The sequence below is a fragment of the Meriones unguiculatus genome, chromosome 15, assembly GCF_030254825.1.
Source record: "Meriones unguiculatus strain TT.TT164.6M chromosome 15, Bangor_MerUng_6.1, whole genome shotgun sequence".
Taxonomy (NCBI): Eukaryota; Metazoa; Chordata; class Mammalia; order Rodentia; family Muridae; genus Meriones; species Meriones unguiculatus.
In genome coordinates, this window is record NC_083362.1 from 7,328,837 (window position 1) to 7,355,425 (window position 26,589).

The following is a 26,589-nucleotide window of genomic DNA, read 5'->3' on the forward strand; positions in this document are numbered from 1 at the left end:
AGCCCACAACTGTCTGTAACTCCAGTTCCAGGGACACAGACATACATGCAGGGAAAACAGCAATGCAATATATAAAACAGATATGTATAAATACTTAATATGTATTTGATATATTTATGTATTAAATATAAGTACATATTAAATATATATTTAAGGGGTTGGGGATTTAGCTCAGTGGTAGAGCGCTTGCCTAGCAAGTGCAAGGCCCTGGGTTCGGTCCTCAGCTCTGGGGGAAAAAAAAAAAAAAAAAAAAAAAAGACAAAATAACAAAAAGACCAAAAAAAATTTTAAAAAAACCCAAAAAACAAAACAAAACAAAAAAAAAACAAAACCCAAAAAACCAAGGTAACTAAATATATATATTTAAAAGATATATTTAAAAATAAAGAAACAAAGTTGTCTGCCTCTATATTGCTTTGTAACATTTCCTCTCTGGTACTGGGGATCAACCAAGGTTTTTTGTTTTTAATTAATTGATTGATTGATTGATTGATTGATTTAGTATCGGTATACAGTATTCTGCCTGGCCGCCAGAAGAGGGCACCAAATCTCACTATAGATGGTTGTTAGCCACCATGTGGTTGCTGGGAATTGAACTCAGGACCTCTGGAAGCGCAGCCAGTACTTTTAACCTTTGCACTGTGTCTCCAGCCCTCAACCAAGGTTTATATCCAAACCAGGCAGGTGCTCAGCCACTGATTCATATCACCAGCTACACTGATAATTCTCTTAAGATGTGTTTGCAAATTATTAAAGTTATAAATAAAGTTCAGGACACTTACCCGATGGAAGAATTTCTCTAATCTTTCTTTTAGGAGCTTGACACCTCCATCTTCCATGGCTTTCAGAAACGTCCCATTAAAAAGCTAATGATGTAAAACATTGTGGAAAATGAAGTCAATGGCTTGTGCTACTCAATGTCTCAGGGTAGTGGCTTTCTTTTCACCTTTTAACTAGGTTCATTAACACCCTCCAGGTCCTTTTAAGCAGAGTAAGTGTTTGTGAGAAAGCCCAAAATTATAAATACCTCAGCAAACAATACACTCAATGACAGACACCACTCTTTTCACAAGGCTGCCTAATAAGTCTGCCTGCCTTTTCTGTCTGGTTTTCAGACTACAGTACTGTGTTGCCCAGGAGGCTGGCCTCAAACTCAGCAGTTATCCTGTCACCTCAGCCACCCAAACAATGGGAACTACAGACCTGACTTGAACTTGGGCCTTCTGCAAGAGCAATATGGGCTCTTAACCACTGAGCCATCTCTCTGGCCCCACAAATCATTTTTTTTAAAAGAGCTAAAATTAAAAATTTAAGGATGGGAATGTAGCTACAAATATAGAACATTTGCCTGGGCTCAAATCCAGCACTTCAAAAGAATAAAGAAGTACTTTAGAGCAAGACAGGGCACACACACCTGTAATCCCAGCATTCAGGATGCTGGCATAAGATGGTTGGGAGTTTGAGGTCAGCCTGAGCTATGGAGAGAAACCTTGTCTCAGAAAGCAAAACAAAACAAAATCGTTTGTAAACATTCCTAAACTTATCCTCAGATGACGTGGACAGCCCAGTCAGGTCCTGCGTGTCTTTCAGCAGTGTGAAACCAGATAAGTACAAGTGTCACCCTCATCAAAGACACATCTCCTTGAAGCAGATGGAGACCATTACAGAAAACCAGACTGATCAAAACTCAGAAGGTAAGCGATTGTGTGATGCCTAGCCCCAAATGATACAGCTACAACACAGTTCCTGCTCAGGCATCATAACAGAAGGAGGTGGGAAGATGGGAGGAGCCAGAGGAGCAGGGAGTTTGCTGCGAGGTTGTGTCTCCTGGAAACGTCAAAGACACTACACATACGATATCTCATCAACAAGGCTGCTAAATAAGACCTGAACAAGGGCAACACCAATGGATGTGTTAACATGGAAGGGAGAGACCTAATGGGGCCTCAACCCTAGATTAAAAACTATAGACAAGGGCTGGAGAGATGGCTCAGCGGTTTAGAGCACTGGCTGCTCTTCTAAAGGACCCAGATTCAAATGCCAGCTCCCAAATGCAGTTCACAACTGTCTGCAATTCCAGTTAACCAATACCAAGAGGTCAGCTCCAAAATCACATACATATAAATAACATCATAAGGTGTTTTATACAACACACACACATATATACACATGCATACATATTTGTATACACACATACATATGATTAAAGAGAAACAGACCATGAGAAAATGGGGGGAGGGTTAACATGGGAAGATCTAGAGGGAGGAAAGGAAAAAGAGAAAATAATGTAATTGTATTTTAATATCAAAATAACAAAATAAAAATTATTTAGAAAGAGTGTATTTGTAATGCGTGCTGTTTACAATGTTGGCTGTTCTCTTCCCCCCATCACCACGCTCCTCCGCAGGAGGCGGCGCAGCCCTGGACTGTCCCCCACGCTCCTCCGCAGGAGGCGGCGCAGCCCTGGACTGTCCCCCACGCTCCTCCGCAGGAGGCGGCGCAGCCCTGGGCCGCCAGCTTACCTTGTACATGCGGTAGCACTGCTGCAGCACGGAGCTGTACACCTTGTCCTACAAACAAGAAAACAGCGCGTCTCACTGCATCCGAGGGCACAGCAACAGGGCAACTCTTGGCAAAGGCACATGATTACTATAAACTTGGTCCTACGGTAGCTGTACGCTGAAATAACAGGTATTTACATTCAAATTTACACACCAATAAGCCTCTTTTAGAAGGGCTTCACCCACAGAGATGACCAGTGCAACGCATTAATAAGACAGGGCACTTACGTGTTTTTGAAGGATTATGTTAAAGTAGCAATAAATAAAAAACTTCCCTATGAACCCCAAGAAGGTTCTTAAAAGCTATTTAGTTTAAATGTGAGTTGCTTGACACATGAGGAGAAGGTTCCTAAAAGCATGAGAGATGAAACTGCACATTACCAACAATTCCTCCTCCTGGTATTCCACAACCGGCTTGCCATCTTTACTTTGCTTTTCAATGATAGGATTCCGAACAACCTAAGAAGTTTGATAAACTGAAATTATATAGTGATATGGTCTTTCTTTCTTTCTTTCTTTTTTTTTTTGGAGAGAGGGTTTTTCTGTATAGCGCTGGCTGTCCTGGACTCACTTTGTAGACCAGGCTGGCCTCAAACTCACAGAGATCTGCCCACCTCTGCCTCCCAGAGTGCTGGAATTATAGGCATGCACAGGGCACCCCACTGTGATCATATGTTTTAAATTTTCTCTTAATTTTAAAAATCTGGGGCTGGACAGAGCAGTGAGGGCGCATATCTTTAATCCCAGCACTCAGGAGGCAGAGGCAAGAAGATCTCTGAGTTTGAGGCCAGCCTGGTTTACAGAGTGAGTTCCCGGACAGCCAGGGCTACACAGAGAAACCGTGTCTCAAACAACAATAAATAAATTAATCTGGGACTGGGAATACAGCTCAGTGGCGGAATGTTTGCCCAGCATATGCTTGGTTCCAGCTCCAGCAATGAAATATAGATAAACAAGGGCCAGCAAGATGGCTCAGTGGAGCCAGGTGGTGCCAGTGGCGGCTTAATCCCAAAACTCAGGAGGCAGAAGCAGGCAGATCACCGATTTCAAGGCCAGAGAGAGTCTACAGAGTTCTAGGACAACTAGGGCTACACAGAGAAACTTTATCCCAAAACCAACCAAACAGAAAGACGGGTGGAAGGAGAGAATGCTCTCAAGGTGCCGTCTGAGTTCCACACATGAGCTCTGGCACGCCTCCACCACCTCCGCCAAAATAAATAAACATAATAGAAAATACAGACAAATAAAATCATTGAGAGGGCTGGGGAGATGACACAAGGGCTTAAATTTGATCTCTAGCATCCATGCAAAAGTCAGACATTCTTCACACTCATGAATTAGAGGCAGCCGGATCCACAAAGAGAATTCCAGGCCAACCAGGACTACCCAGTAAGATCCTGCCTAGATAGATACGTAGGTAGAGAGAGAGACAGACAGACAAGCATAACTGGCAAGCCACAGAGACCTTGCTCAGAAAACCAGAGGGACTCCTAAGAAATAGAATCCAAGGTTGCCATGTGTACCCATACACACACACACACACACACACACACACACGCATGCTTACTCTTCCCGACACAAATACCCAGAAACTATTGCACAAGTTACACCACTAGACACAAAATTTCTTTTGTTTGTAGTGTTTACTCCAGATCCCAGGCTAGCACTCTACGACTGAGCTCAATTTGTGCACAGGGTTTCCCAGTGTATCTCAGTGTAGACCAGGCTGGCCTCAAAATCACAGAGATCCTCTTGCCTCTGCCTCCCAAGTGCTAAGATTAAAGGTGTGCACCGCCATTGCCTGGCCAGAAACTTTCTTAAAACAGCCCCAATCTGAATAACAACTTTGATTTTTAAGTTACAACCAAGTCTACTGTGCTTCCTAAGGATAAAAATCCCCATAACTTTACTATTACTGTATGTAAATACCATGACCATCCAGAAGTTTTCTTCTGGTTCATTGAAGAACTGTCTATTCTTCTGTGTATGTAAGGATTTTGCAGGTTTCGATGGGCTAAATGTCCTGGGGGAAAAAAAGTTTTAAAAACATGGGTGAAATAACTCTAGTAGTGATAGAAAGAATTCACCAATCTCTACAAACAAAACATACAGGTAAAGTATTACCTTGTAAACTGTACAATTGCTTCACATAATCCAACATTCCTAATTTTTTCATTCTTTTCTACTTCATTTGGATGGTAAAACAAAATTTTATTTTCTTCCTAACAAGGAAGAAAAAGAAACACAGCATTAATGTCAGGATTTATTCATCTTAACTCTGAAAGTATTGAGTTTAACATCCACCTCTCCCATCGTAGACATTCAAGACAAAACCTAAAAATGTCTTCAGGAAGCTGGGCTTGGTGGCATACACCTTTAATGTCAGCACTCGGGAGGCAGAGGCAGGAGGATCTCTGTGAGTTCGAGGCCAGCCTGGTCTACAGAGTGAGCTCCAGGACAGCCAGGGCAAATGCTGTAATCTACCAGTCTACAGGCAATTGTGATATTCACCAAATCACATTTCATCAGTTGTACAAGATGACTTTAAGGAAAATCTTGGATTTCTTTTCCTATGTCCCCAACCCTCACAAGGAAGATAACTGTGCATGGGAATTCAGATCGACAACTTGCACCAGGTTGGTTCAAGAGCACTTGGACTGACAGCCTCTACATAAAACTGTGATTTGCTTGTAACAGAACACAGCCCTGGACATCCTTTGAGGAAGTCACCACCCTCAACTTAGAACAAACGAATACTCAACACTTATTTAAAAAAAAAAAAAAAGATAACTTTCTGAGGCTTTTCCAAGTTTTTTGTTTGTTTTCCCTCTTTTGGGAGCTACAGTCCACCAACTGGTTCCACCCTTCCAATGGAAGATTTTCAAGAGAGAAGAAGACAAGTTCAATTTTAATTGCCCAGAATTGACGTAAAGGTACACTCAACCCAGGCGGAAGGATTAACCTGACGGACCTTCACTGACAGTCAGGCCTGCGTTGGCAAGTGCCCGGCACGTCCCACCGGGAGCACCACCTGGGAGCAGGATCGGCCAGGGCGGGGAAGAGTAAGAGGAGCACCCCGGACGCACCCGCCGCTCCTGGACACTGACACCGGCCGCCGGTCCCCGGACCCCGCCCGGTCTCCGGCTGACCCTCGCGCGCAGCCCCCTCAGCGTACCTCTCCCTCGCGCGGCCCGAAGCGTGGGTTGTAGATGAAGAAGCTCAACAGCGCCGGCGGGAACTGCTTTTCCTGGGCCGCCCAGGTCCCTGTCCCGGCCGCCGCTGCCGCCATGCCGGCCCGGCCCCCACTTCGGGAGCCTCCCCTCCGCCCGCTCAGAGAAAGCAGCCTTGGGGAACACCGCACTTCCGCCTCCCTAGCGGGCGGCCCGGAAGAGGTCGCTACTGACCCAGAAGAAGAACCCGCAGTGCCCCGTCCTTTTCTGGTACGTCCGGGTAGACCCGATTCCTGCATATTTCTTGGTCTGTGGTGGTTCTTACTTTTTTGGCTCTTGGCTCTCTGTCATGGCTAAATGGGAAGACCATGAATTTCAAGAGAAATGTAACAATGGGGGGGAGGGTTTGTGTGTTTGTTTTTAAGACAGGGTTTCGTTATGTAGCCTTGGCTGGCCTGGAACGCGCCTTGAAGACCAGGCTGGCCCTCGAACTCAGTGATATCCTCCTGCCTCTGCCTCTGCCTCCTGGGTGCTGCCATTAAAAGTGTGCGCCTTGGATAGGGTATTTTGGAAGCATGAAGAAGCGTTCAGGGGAGCACATGCATATTTCTTAAAGCTTGGCCCATTACATCTGGGTTTTGTGTTTGGTTGTTGTATTTTTGGGAGGGAGGGATTGGTTTTTTTGTTTTTTATTTACTACTGGGAGGGGATTGTCGTGGAACACGTGTCAAGGTCAGAAAACAACTTGTTGAAGTTGATTCTCCCCTTCCGCAACACATAAACTGAGTATGGTGGTGCGTGGCCATAATTCCAGGCCGGACAAGGTGGAGGCAGGAGGGCTGTAAGTTCAAGGTCATCCTCGAATATATAGCACCTTTACAACCTTACAACTTAGGTTGTAAGCAGTGGGCTATAAACAAAAGTGAAAAAGTAAAAAAATCTCCGGTAAGGTAGAGCTGGAGAGATGGCCCAACAGTTAAGAGCTCCTGTTGTTTTCACAGAGGACCTGGGTTCAGTTCCAAGCACCCACATTCAGGCAGCTCATAACCATCTGCATCTCCAGCTCTAAGGGATCTGATGCCCTCTTTTGTCCTCCGTGGGCACCTGCTCGAATGTGCTACACATAAATTCATGCAGGCACATATATACATATAAAATAAATCCTTTAAAAAAATCTACCCTACCACCGACAGAGCTGATTTTTTGGAACAAGGGAAAACACGTAAATCTATAGTCTTCTCAGTGAATAAATTAACAGGCCAAGTGGAAACTATCCTGCAGAATCCGATTTCATCAGTCTTCTTAAGTGTTTGTGAAGTAATCCCACACCCTAACAGTTGCAGGACAGATATATGGGGATAGGTTTTTGCTTGAAATTGGATTCGTGAGTACTCGTTTACACAGCACTAAACTGTAGTTGCTACACAAAACTATGTAGACAAGAAAATTGACAAGCATTTCCCATCTTCATTTTTGTCTTGATACAGAAAGAACTATTTTGAAAATTTATAGGCTAGCAAGCAGGACGGCTCAGGCCAAATAATCCTAGCCTTTGGGATGTGGAAACGGGTGCATCGCCAGTTATAAGATAGCCTGAGCTACATAATGCGACCCTGACTCAAAAAAAAACAAAACTGTTGTTGTTGTTGTTGTCCTTTAAATAAATAAAACAGGGTCTCCACTGGGCATGGTGGTACATGTCTTCAAGCACTCGGCAGGCAGAGGCAAAAAGATCTCTGTGAGTTTGAGGTCAGCCTGGTCTACAGAGTTAGTTCCAGTTCTCTGTAGCCCTGGCTTTTTTCCTCTCTCTGGGGAAAAAAACAAAACAGGTTTTCACATAGCCCAGCCTGGCCTCAAAATGACTATGTAGTCAAGAAAGCCTTTAAATTCCTGATCTTCCTGTTTTCACCAAATGCTGGCCTTGCCAATGTGCGCCACCAGGCTCAGTAATCCTGAGTCTCAGACATTAAGCCATCCACAAAGCTGGCTTTAATGTCATGCCCACTAAATCCCAAACTACCTCATCAAGCTACAAGCCAAGACTGTAATTAGGTAAAAATAGTCCAAATTAAAGCCACTGTTACAGACTTACTAACAAGCAAGAAAAAATAAAAAACAAGACACTTGGTTTTTCAGTTATGGAAAATATATCTCAGTGTAGACCTTCATTTTAAAGTCAAAATATTCAGCTCCGTGAGAACATATTTCGTCAGTCTCCTGCAGATTAGGTGGAAACAGCAGAGGCAAGCATGAAAATAAAGCTGTTTGTATGCTTGGTTAGCCCTTCTCAGGATCGATAGACTCGTTAGAGTCTTCTATTTTGATTTGGTCCTGCAGATGTCATATTTAAAGTTCTCCCTCAGTGTAACAAATCAAAACTTAGTAGAAATATAAGAAACAGAATGTATGTAGGACATGCAAATATTGTGTGTGTCAGTGAGGGTGTGTTCATGCACAGTATGTGTATGGAGGTCAGAGGACCAACTCTTTGCATCTTGTCTGAGGCAGGTTCTCCACTATCTGATGCACACAAGTCCACAAGCTCCTGGGGACTCTCCTGTCTCTAACTGCATCACAAATGCTTTTCCCTGGTTAGCCATCTTCCTAGTCCCTGATCACTTTCTCTGATTGTTCCTCCTCCTAAAGACTGTGAAATTAAATTTCTAAAATGACATTTGAAGATTATATATGGAGAGCATTTAGGGTTGTTTGTTTGGTATACCTTTGAGGTTTTGTTTTACTTTGTTTTGGGTTTTTTGTTGTTGTTTGTTTTTGTTTCTCAAGACATGGTTTCTCTGTGTAGCCCTGCTCTGTAGACCAGGCTGGCCTCAAACTCACAGAGATCCACCTGCCTCTGCCCCCCAAGTGCTGGGATGTGTGCCACCAACCCCCGGCTGGGTTTGGTTTGGTTTGGTTTGGTTTGATTTTTTGAGTCAGGATCTTACTGTGTAGCCCTGGCTGGCCTAAAACTCTCTATGTAGACCAGGTTGACCTCCAATTCACAGAGAGTCACCTGTCTCTGCCTCCTCAGGACTGGGATTAAAGAAGTTTAAATACTCGCTAGTGTATTTAGCACATGGGAGGCAGCGTTGAAGAGCCCCAGAACATGTTAAGAATGGGTTTAACATTGGATTAAAAGTATGAGGTCTAGGGAGTGGAGAGATGGCTCCATAGGTAAAGTGCTTCCTGTCCAAGCATGAGGACTGGAGTTCAGATCCCCAGCACCCAAGCAGAAAGTTGAGCAAAGCATTGTGGGCCTGCAGTCCCAGCACTGAGGAGCCAGAGACAGATAAGCTTGCTGGCCAGCCAACTTAGCCCAAGTCCAAGAGAGAGAAAGACAGCTTGTCTCAGAAAATAAGGTGGAGAGTGATTGAGGATCTGACACTGATCCCTGGCCTCCACACACACATGGACCCTTTTGCATATGTGCATACACCGTGCACGCACACACACACACACACACACACACACGAGTATGAACTGTTAAACCAGCTCCCAGGAAAACGCTTAGGTCTCTCAGATGTCCCCGGCACTCAGTGTCAGCCAGGGGATGGCTTTAGGTGCCACTTGGAAAGCAGCCTAATGAGAAATTCCTGGCTTGAGACTCCCCAGCCCTGTAACAGGACCCTTGAGGCTAGCCTCAATCGGTACTGGCAAGTCTAGGTGTGTAGGTGTGACTGGCTCAAGTGTTGTCACCTAGGAGCCAGGAAAATGGTGAGTGAGAAGAGCTGGGGGGGGGGGTCGGGGGAGAGGTGGTCCTTGCAAGGGCAGTCGAATGGGAGGAAAAAGTCAAAACAACTTCAAAATGAGTCTGCCAAAGTTGAGCTGTAATAACGACCACTCTAGATTCTGTAATCCAGTTCTGCTGTTGCTGCTGTCTTCTCTTGCTTACATTTAGATCTCCATAGCAACCTCATACCCACCGGCAGAAGACAAATGTGTAAGAGTAATTTTTAAATTAACAGTTATATATTGGTGGGGAGGGGCACTGTGCCACAGCGTGATTGCAGAGGTCAGAGGATAACTTTCGGAACTCAACCTCTCTTCTTCCACCATGTGTGTCCTGGAGATCGCACTCAGCTCATCAAGCTTGGTGGCCAGTGCCTCTACCGGCTGAGAAAGGGGGTAGCCCAAGTTGATTGCAAACTCACTATGAAGCCAAAGCTGGCCTTGAACTTCTGATCCTACTGTTTCCATCTCCTGAGCACTGGGATTACAGATGTGTACCACTGTGTCTGGCTCATGCAAGAGTGATGTTTATGCTGGCTAAAATCTCTCTGATGAATATTAATTTCAGAGTTAGCTGGATTGCTGAGAGTAAAATTCCCAGCAGGACAATAATATTTATTTGCAACATTTAGATGCTTTTAAAACCAGATTCCAAACAAAAACAATTCCCCTGTTCCTTCATATACAGTATAGTGTGGCTTATCAGTGTTTGAGGGCACCCGAGATCTTTGGAAAGATTGATTTGGTCACATTATGTTGCTGAAGAAAAAAACAACAGTGCAGAACTACTTATTTTAGCTGGGTATGGTGCTGCACATCTTTAATCCCTTCTACCTCTGATGAATTAGAGGCAGGTGGATCTTTATTAGGTTAAGCCAACATGGTCTCTCATAGTCTCTCATAGCCTGGCAGCTAGCCAGGGCTAAATTTTGAAATCCTTTCACAAGACAAACAAGAAATTACCATGATTAGTGGCTGGCAGAATCTAGAATCATGGGAACAAACCTTTGGGCCTGTCTGTGAGGAATCATCTAGATTATATTAATGGGAGTGAGAAGATCCACCATAAATGGGGGTGGCCCCATTCCCTGAGATGTGGTCCTGGACCAAAGAAAATGGAGGGAATGAGCTGAGCACCAGCATTCATCTCTGCTTCCTGACTGGAAGATGCAACATGACCAGTTGCCTGGCTCCAGCCACCATGCCTTCCCCACCACGATGGACTGTGTACCCTCAAACTGTGAGCCAAAGAAAACTGTCCCTTTCTTCCTTACATCGTTTCTGTCATACATTCTTTTGCAGCAAGGAGACAGTAACTAACACACCCAAACATCAGCCAATGATGAGAAATGATTTTATTGGGTGATTTTTAAAGGCATCGTCTGCCAGGAAGGGGATGCTCACAGAAATCATCAGGACCTACCCACCACCATCAGAGAAGGGCCACAAACCATCTTGTTTCCTCAAATAAGGAGCACTTTGCAGACGGGGGAATCAGCAAATGAGTTTGGGATAGGTTGGAGAGCTCCCAGTCCCAGGACTTTGGAGACCTTCTGGCAGAATGCCCCTCCTTCTCTTTCTTCCATAGACTTGGGCTTTAAGAATGCACCATTTCCTGGAATTCTAGAACAGAAGATGAGAGAACACACTCAGCCAGTGAAGGTGGCTCAGTGTTTTTCAGGTGTGTTTCCCCTGAGAATTTAAAAGATGAAATAAAAGTTCAGAGAAGCATGGTCTCATTTAGAGCATGCCTGGAAGATACCATGAGATACAGGTCAGGGGGGTCGGTGGCATCCACACGGCTTTCTATGCCATTTTACAGAGGCTCTCCCTGTGCAGCTCTGGTTGGCCTCAAAGTAATTATCCTCCTGCCTCAGTTTCTGAAGTGCTGACATCACAGGTTTTTGCCGTAGAAAAGCTGGGTAGCTTTCTACAGATAATTTTCTTGAGACAGGGTCTAATGTAGAGCACTGGTCTCCAACTTTCTATATAGCCCTCCGCCTCCTTTTCCTCCGGCGTGCACATCCTAGGTGTGGGATTTCAAGCCCGTGCAGCAACGTGCACTGCTTTCTTCGCACAATCTGTGTGTGAGCGTGTGCATACATACATGCAATTGTATGTGATGTGTATGTGTGCACATGTGGACGCACGTGTGTGTGCACTGGTGGAGGCCAGAGATTGACATCAGGTGTCCTCAACTGCTCCTCGCTTTGTTACTGAAGCCGGACTGATCACTTGACCCTAGAACTCTGACCTCATCCGACCCGTCTAGTCCAGCTTTCTTCAGGAGTCCCCTGTCTTCACTTCCCCGTCGAGACCTGGGGTTGTAGGTGGCCACCAGGGTCTCCTGTGCACCGTTTGCGCAGGTTCTGGGAACTCAAACCTTGGTCCTTACACTTGCGTGGCAGGTGCTTTAGACCAGCTGAGCCAACACCCCAGCCCCATGCATAACTGTATTTAAGAAATATCTTCATAGCTACAGCCCCTTGGGTTAGAGCTCAACTCCGTCATTTTCCTCCAGCAGTGAAGGGATTGGCGTGACTGTTCACTGTGAACAGCTTTATGGTCAGGTTCATTTCAAATAAACATGGAAGGTTTTCCTTCACTGTCTGTAGCTGTTAGTAGAGTCAGACTTTGAACACATTTTCTTCCACCGAGCCCTAATCTTAGCCTGCCCCTAAAGTTAGTTGATATTACTAAAAGAAAGATAGTTATAATCTTGTGAGAGTGGTGTGTGTGTGTGGTACATGTGTAGCTGTGAGCCCACAGAGGTCAGAGGAGAATGTCCTGGGTGTCCTGCTCTATCACTATCCTCCACCTTACTCCCTTGGGACAGGGTCTCTCACTGAACCTGGAGGTAGGCTGGAAGGCTGCAATGATTCCCCTGTCTCCACTTCAGACAACCCGGTGGGGGGACATGCCTGGCTTTTTACGTGGGGATTGGGATCAGATCCTATTGCAACAAACATTCGTACCCACCTAACCACCTCTCAAGCCCTGACTGTGGCTGGTGCACAGTGAAACTGAAAAGGGAGGTTTGTTTTATATCAATTGGTCCAACTTTTTTATGTCTGTTTAGACATCTTCAGGGTTGTGAACTGTTTTGTAAATTATCATTTAAAATTTGAGACATAGCCCAGGCTGAACTAGAATTCATGATATAGTGAAGCCTGGCCTTAAACTCCACCGCTTGCTAAATGCTGGGCTCACACACAAGCTGTGCTTCATCATGTTTGAATACATGGAGCTTCCTTTGTCTGAGCTGTTTGATCTGGAATACTACAGCTGCATTAACTCGGGTAGGGGATTACAATAGTATACTTCAGTAAGGATCTGCAGTTAGGTATGGGACACATGCCTGCAGTCACAGAACCGGGGAGCTGGCGACAGGAGAAGCAGGAATTCAAAGTCAGCTCCAGCTGTATACCAAGTTCTAGGCCAGCCAGAGCTGTACAAGACCCCTTACCACAAACAAACAAACAAAAGAATCTACTTCAGCCTTTTTCATTTTCTCTAATTAGTGCCTCAAACAGGGTGCCCCTATACCGCCCTGTGAGTCACCACTTAAGCAGAAACGTCAGCAGCTTGACAAACTTGAGCATCAACAGTCCTCTGACATCTGAATCTAGGGCTCTGTACACATAGCACTGTGAATAGTGGTTGGCTTACTTGTCCTTTACTGTCGCTGTTGGTGGTGGTGGCGTGTAAGTCCCCATGCCCATGTGTGCACATGTACATGTAGAGGCTCCAGGTTAACATCATCATCTCCCTCAATTGCTTCCCCCCCCTTTTTTTTTGAGGCAGGGTCTCCCCCCCTTTTTTTGAGGCAGGGTCTCTCATGGAGCCCTAGGCTCGCTGATTTGGCTAGGTTGGGTGGTGAGTAGGCTCCCGGGATCCACCTGTCTCCGTTCTCCCCACACCACCAGATGCTGCTACCACAGGTGTATGCGTCACGCCCATTTTTTAACACCGCTGATGGGGACCTGAACTCAGGTCCTAACCCCTGTGTGGCATGCACTGCTGACTGAGTTGTCTCCCAGCCCCTGTCCTCTGTTAGATACCATGTACTGGTGGGCAGTGAACTGTCTTGTTTAAATCCTGGCAGACATCTCCTGCATTATTTTCAAGCTGGACTAAAGCATCTCAAAAATAGTGGTCAGCTAGTCCCTTCATGGGGGTGGAGGGAGCCATTCTTTCCAAGTTCATAGTTAGTGACCAGTTCACAGCCACATTGTAGTGTGTGTGTGTGTGTGTGTGTGTGTGTGTGTGTGTGTGTGTGTGTGACTCATTCCAACCCTCCTATCTCAGCCTCTAAAGCTCCTGTCTTCCAGAACTGTGTGTCCATGTGTGGAGGCCAGAGGACAATTTTGGGGAGTTTGTTCTCTCCCCCTACCATGCAGGCCCCAGGGAGACAACTCAGGTCACCAGACTTGGCAGCAAGTGCCTTTACTCACTGAGCCACCCCATCAGTCCTATCCCAGATTTGTGTGTGTTGAGGGGTGGGCAGTACTAGGACCGATTTCAGACATGCTGAGCACACACCGGACGACATCCTCAGTGACCCCACACGTTCGTGCATAGTTGGCATGCTTGCCCGACTACACTTTCAGAAATCAAGTTTCAGAAAAGGGGGTTTTACCCAGGGGCCCACCCCACCCCCACCCGCTTGGGTATCCCTATGCCTACGTGCCTTAGGCTACCTACCGTCAGCCCCAATCTTTCCATCTCCATCATTGTCCGCCGCTTCCATCAAGGACTTGGTCTCTGACTCAGTCAGTTCTCTAGCATCGCTCTGGAACCTCTGGAGGAAATACCTACAGCACCACAAAAAGCTGGTGGCAAGTTCCTGAAAGACCTTGTGCTCTTGGTCCTTCCCTTCCTCCCTCTCCCTTTCCCCTCCTTCCCTTCCTTCTCCCCCTCTCCCTTCCTTTGAGTCCATGTGTCTGACAGCCACAACATCAGTCAATTCTAGCAAGCAGAGCTCTCCTTTGCTGTTTAAGAGTTATGTTGTTTCCTTTGCCGCAGGAAATCCCTTGAACAAATTGCTCTCTGTGCCTAGTCTTCAGTGCCACATTCAGTGCCCTATGTGAGTAGAGGGGCAGCCAACATACATTCTTTTTCTCTCTTTCTTTCTTTTGTTTTGTTTTTCCAAGACAGGGTTTCTCTGTGCAGCCTTGACTGTCCTGGAACTCACTCTGTAGACCAGGCTAGCCTTGAACTTATAGCAATCTGCCTTCCTCTGCCTCCCTGAGTGCTGGTATTACAGGCGTGTGCCACCAAGCCTGGCTCCAATTTACATCCTTTAATGAAGTCCAGATGAATATCCAATGCCAGGGCTAACCATGGAGAGAGTGCTAGGAAACAAGGGCACCTCACACCCTGCCCCATCCACCCATATTCACATGCTCAGTACAGCTCACCTGAGTTCTTCTCCATCCAGGTATCCACTCTGGTCATTGTCTATGAACCGAAAGACGTCCTTCAATTGGCTGGCTGACATCTTGGAGAGGCCCGATGTCTGGAAGAACTTTTGTGGTTCAAAAGTGTCTGGGTCTGAAGAACAGAGACTAGGTTATCCTGACAATGGATCACATTCTGTATTTGTGCCCGAGTGGCGAAAATGCAGGCTATTAAAATACTTTCCTAGCATCTCTCCGTGGATACTTGACTCACAAGAGCCAAGTCTAGGTGGTCTGTGACATCATCTTGTCACTGCCCCAGGTTGCCCTCTTCACTTGGTTCTGCCCACCTCCCCTGCCTCTGCTCTGTGTCTCACCCTGTCTCTCTTTCAACAAGCTGCACACCATGTGTGAAGAACCACATGATTGCTGGGAGACTGTGGATCCAAACAGGCTTAAGAGAGTAAGTACATTGGCTGACTCTGGTTTGTTTGTGGCTAGCCTGGAACCCACTATATAGCCCAGGCTGACCCTACTACTCAGCTACAACCTCAGCCTTTTTACTAAGACTTTTTTTTTTTTTTTAAGTACTGAGACTTGAACTCAGGGCCTTATGCATTCAAGGCAAGTGCTCTAACCCTGAGCTACATTCCCAGCTCCCCCTGACTTTCCCCCCAGTCCCTTTTGGTAAATTTCTTTCATCTTATGTAAACATAATCTCGTACTTGGGCCTCGTAATTCCTGTCATGGTAGTGGTCTAACTTACCGCAGCTCCACTGACAGATTTCTTCGAATCTTTCAGCAAAGTTCACATTTTAATCTCTGATGCTTCCCTGGTGGTGGGAACACATGCCTGCCTGGGGCCTCCTTTGCACTTTGTTATTTGTTTGTCTGTTTCTAAGTCAGGGATTCCTGCTCCAGGCAGGCCAAAAGCTCCCTATGTGGCCAGGAATCATCTCTAACTCCTGATCCTCCTGCCTCCATGTTGCTAGTGTGAGGAATACAGGTGTATATGTAATTCTGGGGGTGGAACCCAGGTCTTCATACGTGCTAGGCAGACACCTCATCAGCTGAGCTACAGCTGCAGCCCCTTGTTCTTATTCTGAGACAAGACCCCACTCAAGTCCAGGCTCCCCTGGAACTTGCTATCCTCCAGCCCCTGTCACCTTGGCATTCCTGCAGGGCTGCCGCGATGTCATCAGCACTGAGCATGTCTGTGATGCTCATTTTCCACCTAGTCACACAGAAGAAACGAGATGTGAGCAGTGGTGACAGGGAAAAGTGACATGGGGAAGAGCACACATTCTCAGCCACTCGCCACAGAGTACCAAGCCGAACTCAGAAACAGAAAAGACTCTGGCCACCTCTTTTCTGCACTCTGAAACTGCAGTTAAAAAAAATAAAGAACAAAACACAAAAAGGCCAAGCAGTGCTTGGCATGCATACTTGTAATTCCCATACACAGGAGGAAGGAGCGGGAGGATCAAGAGGAGTTCAAGAGGATCTGTGGCTACCCAGTGGACTCCAGGCCAGCCTGAGCCTTTTAAAAATCTGAAACCAAATAAAAGCTTTTTCTTAAGGTCCAATGTTTCCTGTAAAAATTATACTTACCTAATCAGTCAGCATAGGCAGGTGCAAGTCATTTAAAAATTAACCACATTATAAAATCAACATCTTTGTCGTGGATCAGCCAGAGAATTGCAACGCTGCAGACCCCTAGTGAAAGACTAGCCCATGCGGCAAGAGAGACGAAACCCCTCCCAAGTGCCAGCCAGATTTATAAGGAAGGAATTCTGAGCAGAAAATCCACAAGTCTGATACAGTGCATGCAGAGAAGGTCTTGGGGTCTGGTAGGCCCACCTGCTACTCACCAGTTTAGATTTGAAATCAGAGGGGGAAAGAGTTGTAGGAACAAAGGGAAAACAAACCAGATGGGCTTTTACTACCTTATATAGGATTGAAACCGTGATCGTTACAACCTCTTAAATTTCATGTTCAAGGATCAAGTGTGCGTAGCTCAGGTGTCTTTACCTTAGTAATGAAACCACATACACTCTCTTGCTCTCTTTTCTATTTATAGAAATGTGGGTAGTTACAGCCAATTGAAAGAAAAAAAAAAGAAGAAAACTTCAACAAGCCTTAAGGTTTCGGTTCTTCAAACTAAGTTCAAGTGTGGAAGCCTGCTGGGGGAGGGGTGCAGCTGAAATGAGGTAAGAACAGGAGGTTCTCGCTTATGAACTGAAGACTTCCCAGATGGCTGCTGGGGAGGGCTGCCTTCAGCGCATGTTGCAAATGTGTGAGGCTGACATCAGTCTCGGGTGGAAAAACCTCAAAAGTCAGTGTCACTGAGGTGTTAGTTACATAATTTTCCTACCAACTTCTTGACTTGGACATTGCCCTGCTAAATCTGAAACTACACATCTCACAAAATGTGTCTGTGTCAACTTGTGTTGCTTTGACACAAGTGTTCCAGGCTGACCACAAACTCACCATGTACCTAAGAATGACCTTGAACTTCTGGCCTTCTTGCCTCCACTTCCTGCGCAGAGCGCCATCATGCACGGTGACTGCAGCACTGGGGACGGAGGCCAGGGCTTCCTGCCCACTAGCCCAGCACCCCAGCAGCCGAGTCACAGCCCAGCATTGTTCTTTCTGAAATGATATTTTTCTGTGTTGCCCCAGGCAGGATGGCTTTGAGTTCACAATCCTACTTCCTCAGCTTCCCAAGCTAATGGAATTACTGCTCCTCTTTCTTTCTTCCTTCATTCCTTTCTTTCTTTCTCTCTCTTTCATTTTTTGTTTTTGTTTGTGGTTTTTTTTTTGTTTGTTTGTTTGTTTGTCTTGTTTTTTAAAGACATGATTTCTCTGTGTAGCCTGGCTATCCTGGAATTCACTCTCACCCTGTAGACCAGGCTGGTCTCAAACTCACAGAGGTCCGCCTGCCTCTGCCTCCTGAGTGCTGGGATTAAAGGTGTTCTTAATTACTGTGTGTGTGTGTGTCAGTGTGTTTACCTGTTTGTATGTGTTCAGACAGGGGTTGAGGTCCAGTACCTTTATCAGTTGCTTTGCACCTTATCTTTTGAGAGCCTCTCAGTGAACCTCATGCCCTAGGACTTAGCCAGTCTGGTTGCCAACAACTTCCAGGGACCCCTGTGGCTCTGCCTTCCCAGTGCTGGAGTTAGTGTCTGCCGCCACACCCAGCTTTTTAATGGAGGTTCTTATTCTCATAGGTGGGTTCATGTGCTTTACCTGCTGAACCATCTCCCCAGCCCTCCTCACAAAGGACAGTAGAGTCATCTGTATGCACTCTGCAACAGAACTGAATAACTTTTTCATTCAGAAGAACTTGAAGTTCTGTATTTACTGAACTTTAGCCCTCCTGCCTCAGCCTTCCGAGCAGCCAGAATTACAGGCCTGTTCCACCAAACCCATCACAACATTTCCTTCTTCTTAAACACTGGATTCAACTTTGTTTCTCTTTTTTAATATATTTATTTATTTTTATTGCAATATAAATTTATTTATTTATTTATTTTGCCTATGTGTGTATCTGTGCACCAGAAGAGAGCATTGAATTCCCTGAAGCTGAAGTTACAGACAGTTCCCGTGTGGGTCCCGGGAACTGAACCCAGGTCCTCTCTACAAAAGCAGTCAGTGCTCTTAACCACTGAGCCATCTCTCCAGGCTCCTTTTTGCATTTTTGCCTGTAATCCTAGCACATGGGCATGTTCCACCAAACCCTGCTAAAGGAATGGCCCAGGCTAGCCTCTTCAGCATTTGATTACAATTGTGTGCTGCCGTGGTTGGCAGAAAATGAAGAGAACGCCTGGACATTGTAGTACATACCTGTGATCCTACTGTGCGAGAGGCAGGTAGAAGGTACAGCCTAAGGTACATATTGAGACCCTGTCTCATTAAAACAAAAAGGAGAGGTCTAAAGGAGAGCTCAGGTGGCAGAAAGAAAAGAAAAGAAAGGCAGAGAGACCACCTAATCAGAAGTGGGCCACTCATGTGGCTGGTTTGGAAAGTATATTATTTGGCCTTCCCTGGTTTGATAGTATATGCTCATGTGCTAAGATTACAGGTGAAAACCACAAAAAAAGGGCCTGGAGAGATGACTCAGCGGTTAAGAGCACTGGGTTCTTTTGTAGAGGCAGTTGGACATTGGTGTATGGAGCAGAGGGAGTCCTGACTGAATGTATATTGTTTGGCAGGACCACAGCCATGTCAAAGACCAAGGGCCTCAGCCCCATAGAGTGGCAAAGCCTTCCCCAGGTGAGGCTCAAGAGGGATGGTCTGAGTGCAAATTCAGACTGTGTGCAAAAATGTCCAGCAGAGCTTTCTCCCTGGGAATGTTTATGGCTGGAAGACATCTCCCCTGCAGAGATGGATCCTACCCAATTAGCTAAACCTGCCCCTTGCTCACAATTTATACACACAAATTGTTCACAGAATTGTATATAATACCCCTGCCTCCCTGTCCATCTGAATATAATACCCCTGCCTCCCTGTCCATCTGAATATAATACCCCTGCTCCCTGTCCATCTGAATATAATACCCCTGCCTCCCTGTCCATCTGTATAATATCCCTGCCTCCCTGTCCATCTGTATAATATCCCTGCCTCCCTGTCCATCTGTATAATATCCCTGCCTCCCTGTCCATCTGTATAATATCCCTGCCTCCCTGTCCATCTGTATAATATCCCTGCCTCCCTGTCCATCTGTATAATACCCCTGCCTCCCTGTCCATCTGTATAATATCCCTGCCTCCCTGTCCATCTGTATAATATCCCTGCCTCCCTGTCCATCTGTATAATATCCCTGCCTCCCTGTCCATCTGTATAATAGCCCTGCCTCCCTGTCCATCTGTATAATAGCCCTGCCTCCCTGTTTATCTGTATATAATAGCCCTGCCTCCTTGTCTATCTGTATGCAACAGCCCCTCCTCTCTATTCAACTCTTTGTAATAAACATGCTAACTATTGGGGTGCTGAGACTTTTTCATCCAAGAGCCCAGACCATCCAATCCCAGCTTTTCTGTGTCTGTGTGTCTATCATTTCTTCATTCTATAGTCACTTCTAGTCAGGAATTCAGGACCCAGGCTGTGTAAGGACCAGGCACATTGGGACAAAAATTAAAGAAACTATTAGTAACTAAGTCCTGTCTATTTGGGGCTGACTGTTACAAAGGTTTATGTTTGCTGTCGTAGACTGTTTGCTAGAAACAGTGCTGGGGGAGGGATGGAGACAGATGCCCGGGGCCTGCTGGCCAGCCAATGTAGCTAAACACCCAGAATTCAGGTTTAGTAAAGAGACACCCCAAGTCATGCACAGGCAAGACCTGACACACATGTGCACTGTGCACACACTGGGAGAAAAAGAAGAAGGGGGGCAGTGTATCCCTGTAATCTCAGTACTGGGGAGGTAGGACAGGAAGATCCCTGGGGCTCATTAATCAGTGAGCTCCAAAGTGAGAGGCCTATAAAATGAAAAGTGGTTGAGGTGGGCTATAGTGGCATAAACCTTTAACCCCAGCACTTGGGAGGCAAAGGCAGGTGGATCTCTGTGAGTTCCAGGACTCTGTCTCAAAAAAAAAAAAAAAAAAGAAAAAAGAAAAAAAAAAAAGGAGTGATACCAACATCAACCTCAGGCTTCCGTTTGCACATTCAACACACACACACACACACACACACACACACACACACACACGTCAGTTCAGCTTGACAAATTTAGGGGACAATGTGGGCACTATTAAATTCATTTATTGTGTCTTTAAAACCCTTGATTCAGGTGGCAATGTCTGCTTTCTCCTTGTCTAATTAGTCAAGGTCTCTTTTGTCCTCTGGTGTGTGTATTTTTGTTCTTGTTTTTTGCTTTGTTTTGTTTTTTTAGGGATTTTTGTTTGATTTGTGTGTGTGGGCTTTGGTTTTGGGGTTATTTGTTTGTTTGTTTTTGTTTTTTCAAGACAGTGTTTCTCTGTGTAGCCCTGGCTGGCCTGGAACTCACTCTGTAGACCAGGCTGGTCTCAAACTCAGAGACCCACCTGCCTCTGCCTCCTGAGTGCTGGGATTAAAGGTATGAGCCACCACTGCTGGCTTGTATTTTGTGTTCTGAGAGCAATTATGTGTCATTAATAAATGTTCAACTCTAAGGAGCAAAAACATCTCAGTTTAAAAAAAAATTTCACTGCCTCTTGACTTTCAAGTTAGCAGTAACAAAGGTAACTCCCAGTCCTTAATAATTTAGCCTTTTGGGTGAAGTTCTCGTCAGAATAGGTCGAAAGCATGAATAATTCACAGGTTTGTGAATTATGCTGCCCAGCTGTGCAAACACTGGCCCAAAAACACCTTATGTGCTTACAAAGAGGCTCAGGGTGTCTAGATCAAGTGACTGGGTCACAGTGAAACTAAATCTGGTTCATGGGAGTCCCAGGTCATAGTTGATGGTATCAAACAATACTGCCTGTTACATTTTACAGGTCTCTTCAGGATGAACTATGCAATCCACAAATTTCTCAAATTGGAGAAATGAGGCTCTAAAGCCTGTGTCCTTTCTCCCACATGTTCACCACGTGACCCAGTCATTCCTGCCCAACCCATGTTCTAGCACTTCAGTCTTGGTGAGATGAGGATTGTTTCTAAATTTGCTTTCTATTATGGGACTGAGTGTCCTCTCTGTCTCTGTCTCTGTTTCTGTCTATCTGTCTGTCTGTCTGTCTCTGTGTGTGTGTGTGTGTGTGTGTGTGTGTGTGTGTGTGTGTGTATTACAAGTGTGTCTTGTGGCCATGGAGGTCAGAAGGGGATGTCAGATACCCCTACATCTGGGTTTTGGATGGCTCTGAGCCACCATGTGGGTGCTGGGAACTGAACCCAGGTCCTTTGCTCTGCACTGGGGATGGCTTATCTTGGTTGATTGGCTTGATGAAGCAGACCTCTGGGTGCGCCTATGGGGAACTTTGCAACGACAATTGGATCATAAGAATCGTAAGAGCCCTGACCTAGTATATGTAATCCACAGATGGGTTCTAACTTCTCTGTGTTGGGGAGAAAACCCAGAGCCTCCTACATAAAAACCAAGCGCTGTACCAACTAGCCCTGGGTTAAACCACTGGGAGGTGGTGGGACCGCAGCTCAGGGGGAGCCGTGGAGGAGCGTCACCAGGGTACAGCTTGCTCTGGCACCTTCTGCTTCTCTCTGCCTCTCGGCAGCTGCTATGTGAGCTGGTTTGCTTCACCAAACTTCTTCCACTATGATGGAGTGACTCCCATGAAACTGTGAGTTTAAAAAAAATCTTTCTTTTTTATAAGTTGCTTATTGTCAGGCATTCTGTGATAGCAATGAAAAGTTAATTAAAATGAAGGTCTCACTTCCTCATAGAATCAACTTTTTGTCTTTCTTTTTGTTTTCTGTTTTTTTTTTTTTTTTTTTTTTAAGACTGGGTCTCATTATATAGTCCTAGTTAGCCTGGAACTTGCTTTGTAGACCAGGCTGGCGTTGAACTCACAGGAATTCATCTGCTTCTGCCTCCGCAATGCTGGGATCAAAGGTGTGCAACACTACACCCAGTAGAAAACAAAACAAAACATGTTTATTCTATCTAAAGTCAGCTCCTCCGTGTCTACTCTGTGTCCTTTCTTGCTCACTTAAGAACATTCTCTCCATTTTCTCTCCCCTTTTATTCCTACATCATAATTTTTTTTTGCTAATACATCACACTATAGATGAAAGATGAGCAAATGAGAAAAGCGTTATTAGTCATTACAAAGATGCAATTTGAAACCACAGTTAAACACCACTATACACCAAAAAAAGATGGTGAAGGTGTGAAAGACAGGCCAGTGTCAAGTATGAGATATAAAAAGACTGACTAAAACTCTTCGGAGTGGAAAAGAAATATGTTACCTAAGTGCCAGACTCTTCTTCCATTCTTTAACAACCTCCACTGCCACCACCAACTCCTCACCCTTCTTCTCTTCATTTTTCTGTGCTACCTGGGGACTCAGTATGCTAGGCAGGTGCTCTACCACGGAGCCACGCCCCAGCCCCTCATTGGGACTCTAGGCCGGTGCTCTATCATTGAGCCACACTCCAACTCCTCAGCGGAGGGTTCTAGGCAGGGGCTCTACTACTGAGCCATGACCCCAGCCTTTTCACTTTTGAGGTAGGGTATTGATGCCTTGAACAAATGATCCTTCTGTCTCAGCTCTCCAAATGCTGGAGCTACAGGCCTGCACTACCCAGGTCCATCTTAATACATTTTATTTCCTCTTCTTCTTCTTTCTTTTTTTTTTTTTTTCCAAGACAGGGTTCCTCTGTAGAGCCTTGGCTGTCCTAGACTCACTTTGTAGACCAGGCTGGCCTCAAACTCAGAGATGTGCCTGCCTCTGTCTCCCTGAGTGCTGGGATTATAGACTTGTGGCACTGCACCACATTTTGTTTCCTGAAATGAAATTTTATTTTAGAAGAGAAATTGGCGGTGTATTGAAATGTTAACGATGCAACTATCACATGATCCAGCTGTACCCTGCTGGCATCTTCCCTAAGAGCTGAGATTCCCACAGCTTGCGCTCCTCCCATCCTGTTAAAGATCCTGTTGACGATAATGTCCCAGTTGCTGTCAGTGATGACATTTGCAGGCTTCCTGCTGAGAATCCCTCAGGCAGTTTCAGCTAAAGCCTTATTCCTGGAGCTCTGTCTGCCTCATAACTCGGGGGTCTCCATTCAGTGGATGGATTTCTGACCAAGGGTAAAAAGTATCAGAAGCTCACAAAGCTGCTTAGACAAGGAGGGAATGCTATCAGACAAAAGAAACCGAACGCTGTAGAAGGCTGATTTTTTCATGAACGAGAAACATGAGCATCCACTTCTCAGTTTCCAGATGGGCAGTAGGCTGTATTCGACAGAGACTCGCCTGAGTTAATTAAGGAGAAATTGCTACTAATGTCATGAGATAGGCTATGTCTAAGGCTCCCAGGTACCCTTTTATTCTCTGTTCTCCTCTTGACACCGGTGCCCAGGGACCCCCTAGCATTGGGCAGATATGCCTCCCAAGAATCAGACCCCAGAGATATGGCATTTTCAAGCTCTGAGGGTGGACATTAAAAAGGGGCCAGCAAGATGGCTGAATGGGTAAAGGCCCTTGCTGTCACCACTGCTGACATAAGCTCATCCCTGAGAAAGAAGGAACCACTGGGCGGTGGCACACACCTTTAATTCCAGGACTTGAGAGGCAGAGACAAGTGGATCTCCCTGAGTTCCAGGCCAGTGTGGGCTGCATAGTGAGTTCCAAGCCAGCCCGGGATGCACAGTGAGTTCCAGGCCAGCCCGGGCTGCACAGTGAGTTCCAGGCCAGCTAGGGGTATACAGAGAAACCCTGACTCAAAAAAAAAAAAAAAAAAAAAAAAGAAGAAGAAGAAAGTAAGGACAGAAGAATCAGCTCCTGTGGCTTGTCTTCTGACCTCCATACACATACATATATGTTAAATTTATTTTTTTTAATTCCAAACATGGGACTAGGGAGATAGCCCAGTGGGTAGAGGTGCACACACAGCAAGCCCCAGAGCAAACAGGCACTAGGGAAACAGGCACGAGTGTGAATGCCCAGCACCCACACACCCACCCAGCACCCACGGTGAGCGTGGTGCCGTGCCCGTGATCCCAGCACTGGGAGGCAAACAGGGAACCTTGATTGCTCAGTGGCCAGGATTCCACCTGACCAGCTCTCAAGCTCTGTGCAGCCAAGGATGACCTTAAACTCCTAATCTTCCTGCTTCCCCCTCACAGTCCCTGAGTTTACAGGTGCGAACCACCACATCCAGCTACTCACATGCATTTCTTTCAGCCTGGCCTAGGGTGGTTTCTGAAAGACCTCAAGTTTAGGGTGCAAGGGGGACACTGAGGTAGACTGTCATTTTGGTAAGAAATTTATTAACAGCTATTAATGCCACATGGACATTTAGACAGATAGCTGAACAGAGGGAGCTCAGAGGAGAATTCAGGCCTCCATGCCCTATGTAAGCAAACAATATGGTGGGGTCTCTGATGAGGCTCTTTTTGTAGAGCCCAGTAAAAGGGAGAAGTTTTACAGCAGGCCCCTGCACCCAGGGTCTGATTTCCAGGCAGCAGTGGAAGAGGAGGGAATTGGAGGAAGCAGTGATTCAAAAGATGTGGGGAACTGAGCCAGGCGCTGTGGCGATTACCTGTAATTCCTGCAGAGGCAAGCGGATCTCTGTGAGTTGGAGGCCAGTCTGGTCTAAAAAGTGAGTACAGGACAGCCAAGGCTACACAGAGAAACCCTATCTTCAAAGCAAAACAAAATATGGGAAACTAAGGAGGGGCATCTTTCATTGAAGTATACCCACTGGGAGGGGGCATTGCCACCCAAGTCATCTTCTGACGTCCAAGGAGTCTGTCACAGGCTCTCAGAAGGGTATCCATCTGTCCTTGTGGCATCAGGGATCCCAGAACCAGCCATCAGGATGGACCTCAGAGTTCGCTCCTACACATTAACCCCAGCCAGTAGGCACCCTGAGCACATCTCACAGCGGCTTCCTGCATACTGCGTTGGGACTCTGCCCTGCAAATTCTAGCTGCTTTGGCCTGGCCTACCCATCTCCTGGAAACTCAGGAGGACATGGGCTCTGCCCAGATCTCAGCCCACAAACTCTTTACCACCCTAGCTTCCCCAACACTGCTGCTTTCTCTTTTTGATGCAACTCTGTAGGTGTTCAAGGTGGGAGGACGTGTTAGACTTTTCTGTGATAAACACCCAAGAGAAACAATTTAAATGTGACCGAGCTGCACATCTGCTACATATGTGTAGAGGGTCTAGGTCTGTCCCATGCATGCACTTTGGTTGGTGGCTCAGTCTCTGTGAGTCCCCGTGGCCCAGGTTAGTTGACTCTGTAGGTCTCCTTGTGGTGTGCCATATCCAACGGCCTCAATCCTTCCTCCCACTCTTCCGCAAGACTCCCTGAGCTCCGCCTAATGTCTGCCTGTGGGTCTCTGCATCTGTTTCCATCAGCTGCTGGATAAAGCCTCTCAGGAGGGAGTTACACTAGACTCCTGTCTGTAAGCATAGCAGAGTGTCATTCATAGTGTCAGGGTCTGCCTCTCTCCCCTGGGGTGGGTCACCAGTTTGCCATTCCCTCATCCTCTGCTCCACCTTTATCTCTACACTTCTTGTACACAAAACAAATTTTGGTGGTCATGTGGGTCCCCTAACAATGCGATCAGGGGCGGTCTCTGATCCTGCTGGGTCCCTTTCCCCTAGCTGGGCTGCCTTATCTGGCCTTAGAGAAAGAGGGCCAGGGTGGGTTGGTACCCCTTGGGAACGTCCCCTTCTCTGAGAAGAAGTGGAGTGGGGTTGGGGCATGAGGTTGGGACTGGGAAGAGAGGAGGGAGGGGACTGGGACCAGGCTATAAAGTGATTAAGTAAGTTTAATTTTTTTTTTTTAATCAAGAAAGGTGGCTGGGCTGCAGCTCCCTTGGTAGAGTGGCTGAGTCCTTGCCCAGCATGTCCGAAGCCCGGGGGTCCATGCCAAAATCACTTCGACTTGTGGTGGTGAGGGTCTAGCACTGACCAAGTAGAGGCAGAACAGAAATTCAAGGTCATCCTTGGCTACGTAAGGCATTTGAGGCCATCCTGTGTTACAAAGACCCTATGGTTAAAAAAGAAAAAATGACGTGAATTTTTTTTTTTTTAAATTTGTGTGTGTTCAGAATATTGAT

At 46.1% G+C, this 26,589-nt stretch overlaps 2 protein-coding genes and 1 long non-coding RNA gene across 7 annotated transcripts in view; 1 reads left to right on the plus strand and 2 right to left on the minus strand.

Annotated features, from left to right (window-relative positions):
- The window catches only part of Ccz1 (CCZ1 homolog, vacuolar protein trafficking and biogenesis associated), a 26,760-nt gene extending 20,893 nt beyond the window's left edge, over window positions 1-5,867 (minus strand). For 2 of the 3 annotated variants that reach the window (XM_021651768.2, XM_021651767.2), the window contains exons 1-6: window positions 5,737-5,867; window positions 4,686-4,783; window positions 4,491-4,584; window positions 2,943-3,020; window positions 2,523-2,570; window positions 783-866 (exon numbers count right to left, since the gene is read on the minus strand). In XM_021651768.2, coding sequence (XP_021507443.1) covers window positions 783-866; window positions 2,523-2,570; window positions 2,943-3,020; window positions 4,491-4,584; window positions 4,686-4,783; window positions 5,737-5,850 — 516 coding nt within the window. In that variant the 5' untranslated portion in view covers window positions 5,851-5,867. The remainder of the gene's footprint in view (window positions 1-782; window positions 867-2,522; window positions 2,571-2,942; window positions 3,021-4,490; window positions 4,585-4,685; window positions 4,784-5,736) is intronic. The other variant, XM_060368108.1, reaches the window with a different exon arrangement.
- On the plus strand, window positions 5,867-19,847 carry LOC132648036 (uncharacterized). The gene is made up of 3 exons (XR_009586396.1): window positions 5,867-6,001; window positions 14,901-15,322; window positions 16,940-19,847. It is a non-coding gene; the product is annotated as an uncharacterized LOC132648036 (long non-coding RNA).
- LOC110557416 (oncomodulin) overlaps window positions 10,799-26,589 on the minus strand; it is a 54,260-nt gene continuing 38,469 nt past the window's right edge. For 2 of the 3 annotated variants that reach the window (XM_060368110.1, XM_060368111.1), the window contains exons 2-5: window positions 16,026-16,093; window positions 14,881-15,013; window positions 14,165-14,274; window positions 10,800-11,083 (exon numbers count right to left, since the gene is read on the minus strand). In XM_060368110.1, coding sequence (XP_060224093.1) covers window positions 11,058-11,083; window positions 14,165-14,274; window positions 14,881-15,013; window positions 16,026-16,086 — 330 coding nt within the window. In that variant the 5' untranslated portion in view covers window positions 16,087-16,093 and the 3' untranslated portion in view covers window positions 10,800-11,057. Of the gene's footprint in view, window positions 11,084-14,164; window positions 14,275-14,880; window positions 15,014-16,025; window positions 16,094-16,805; window positions 16,905-26,589 lie in introns of those variants that run through there. The other variant, XM_060368109.1, reaches the window with a different exon arrangement.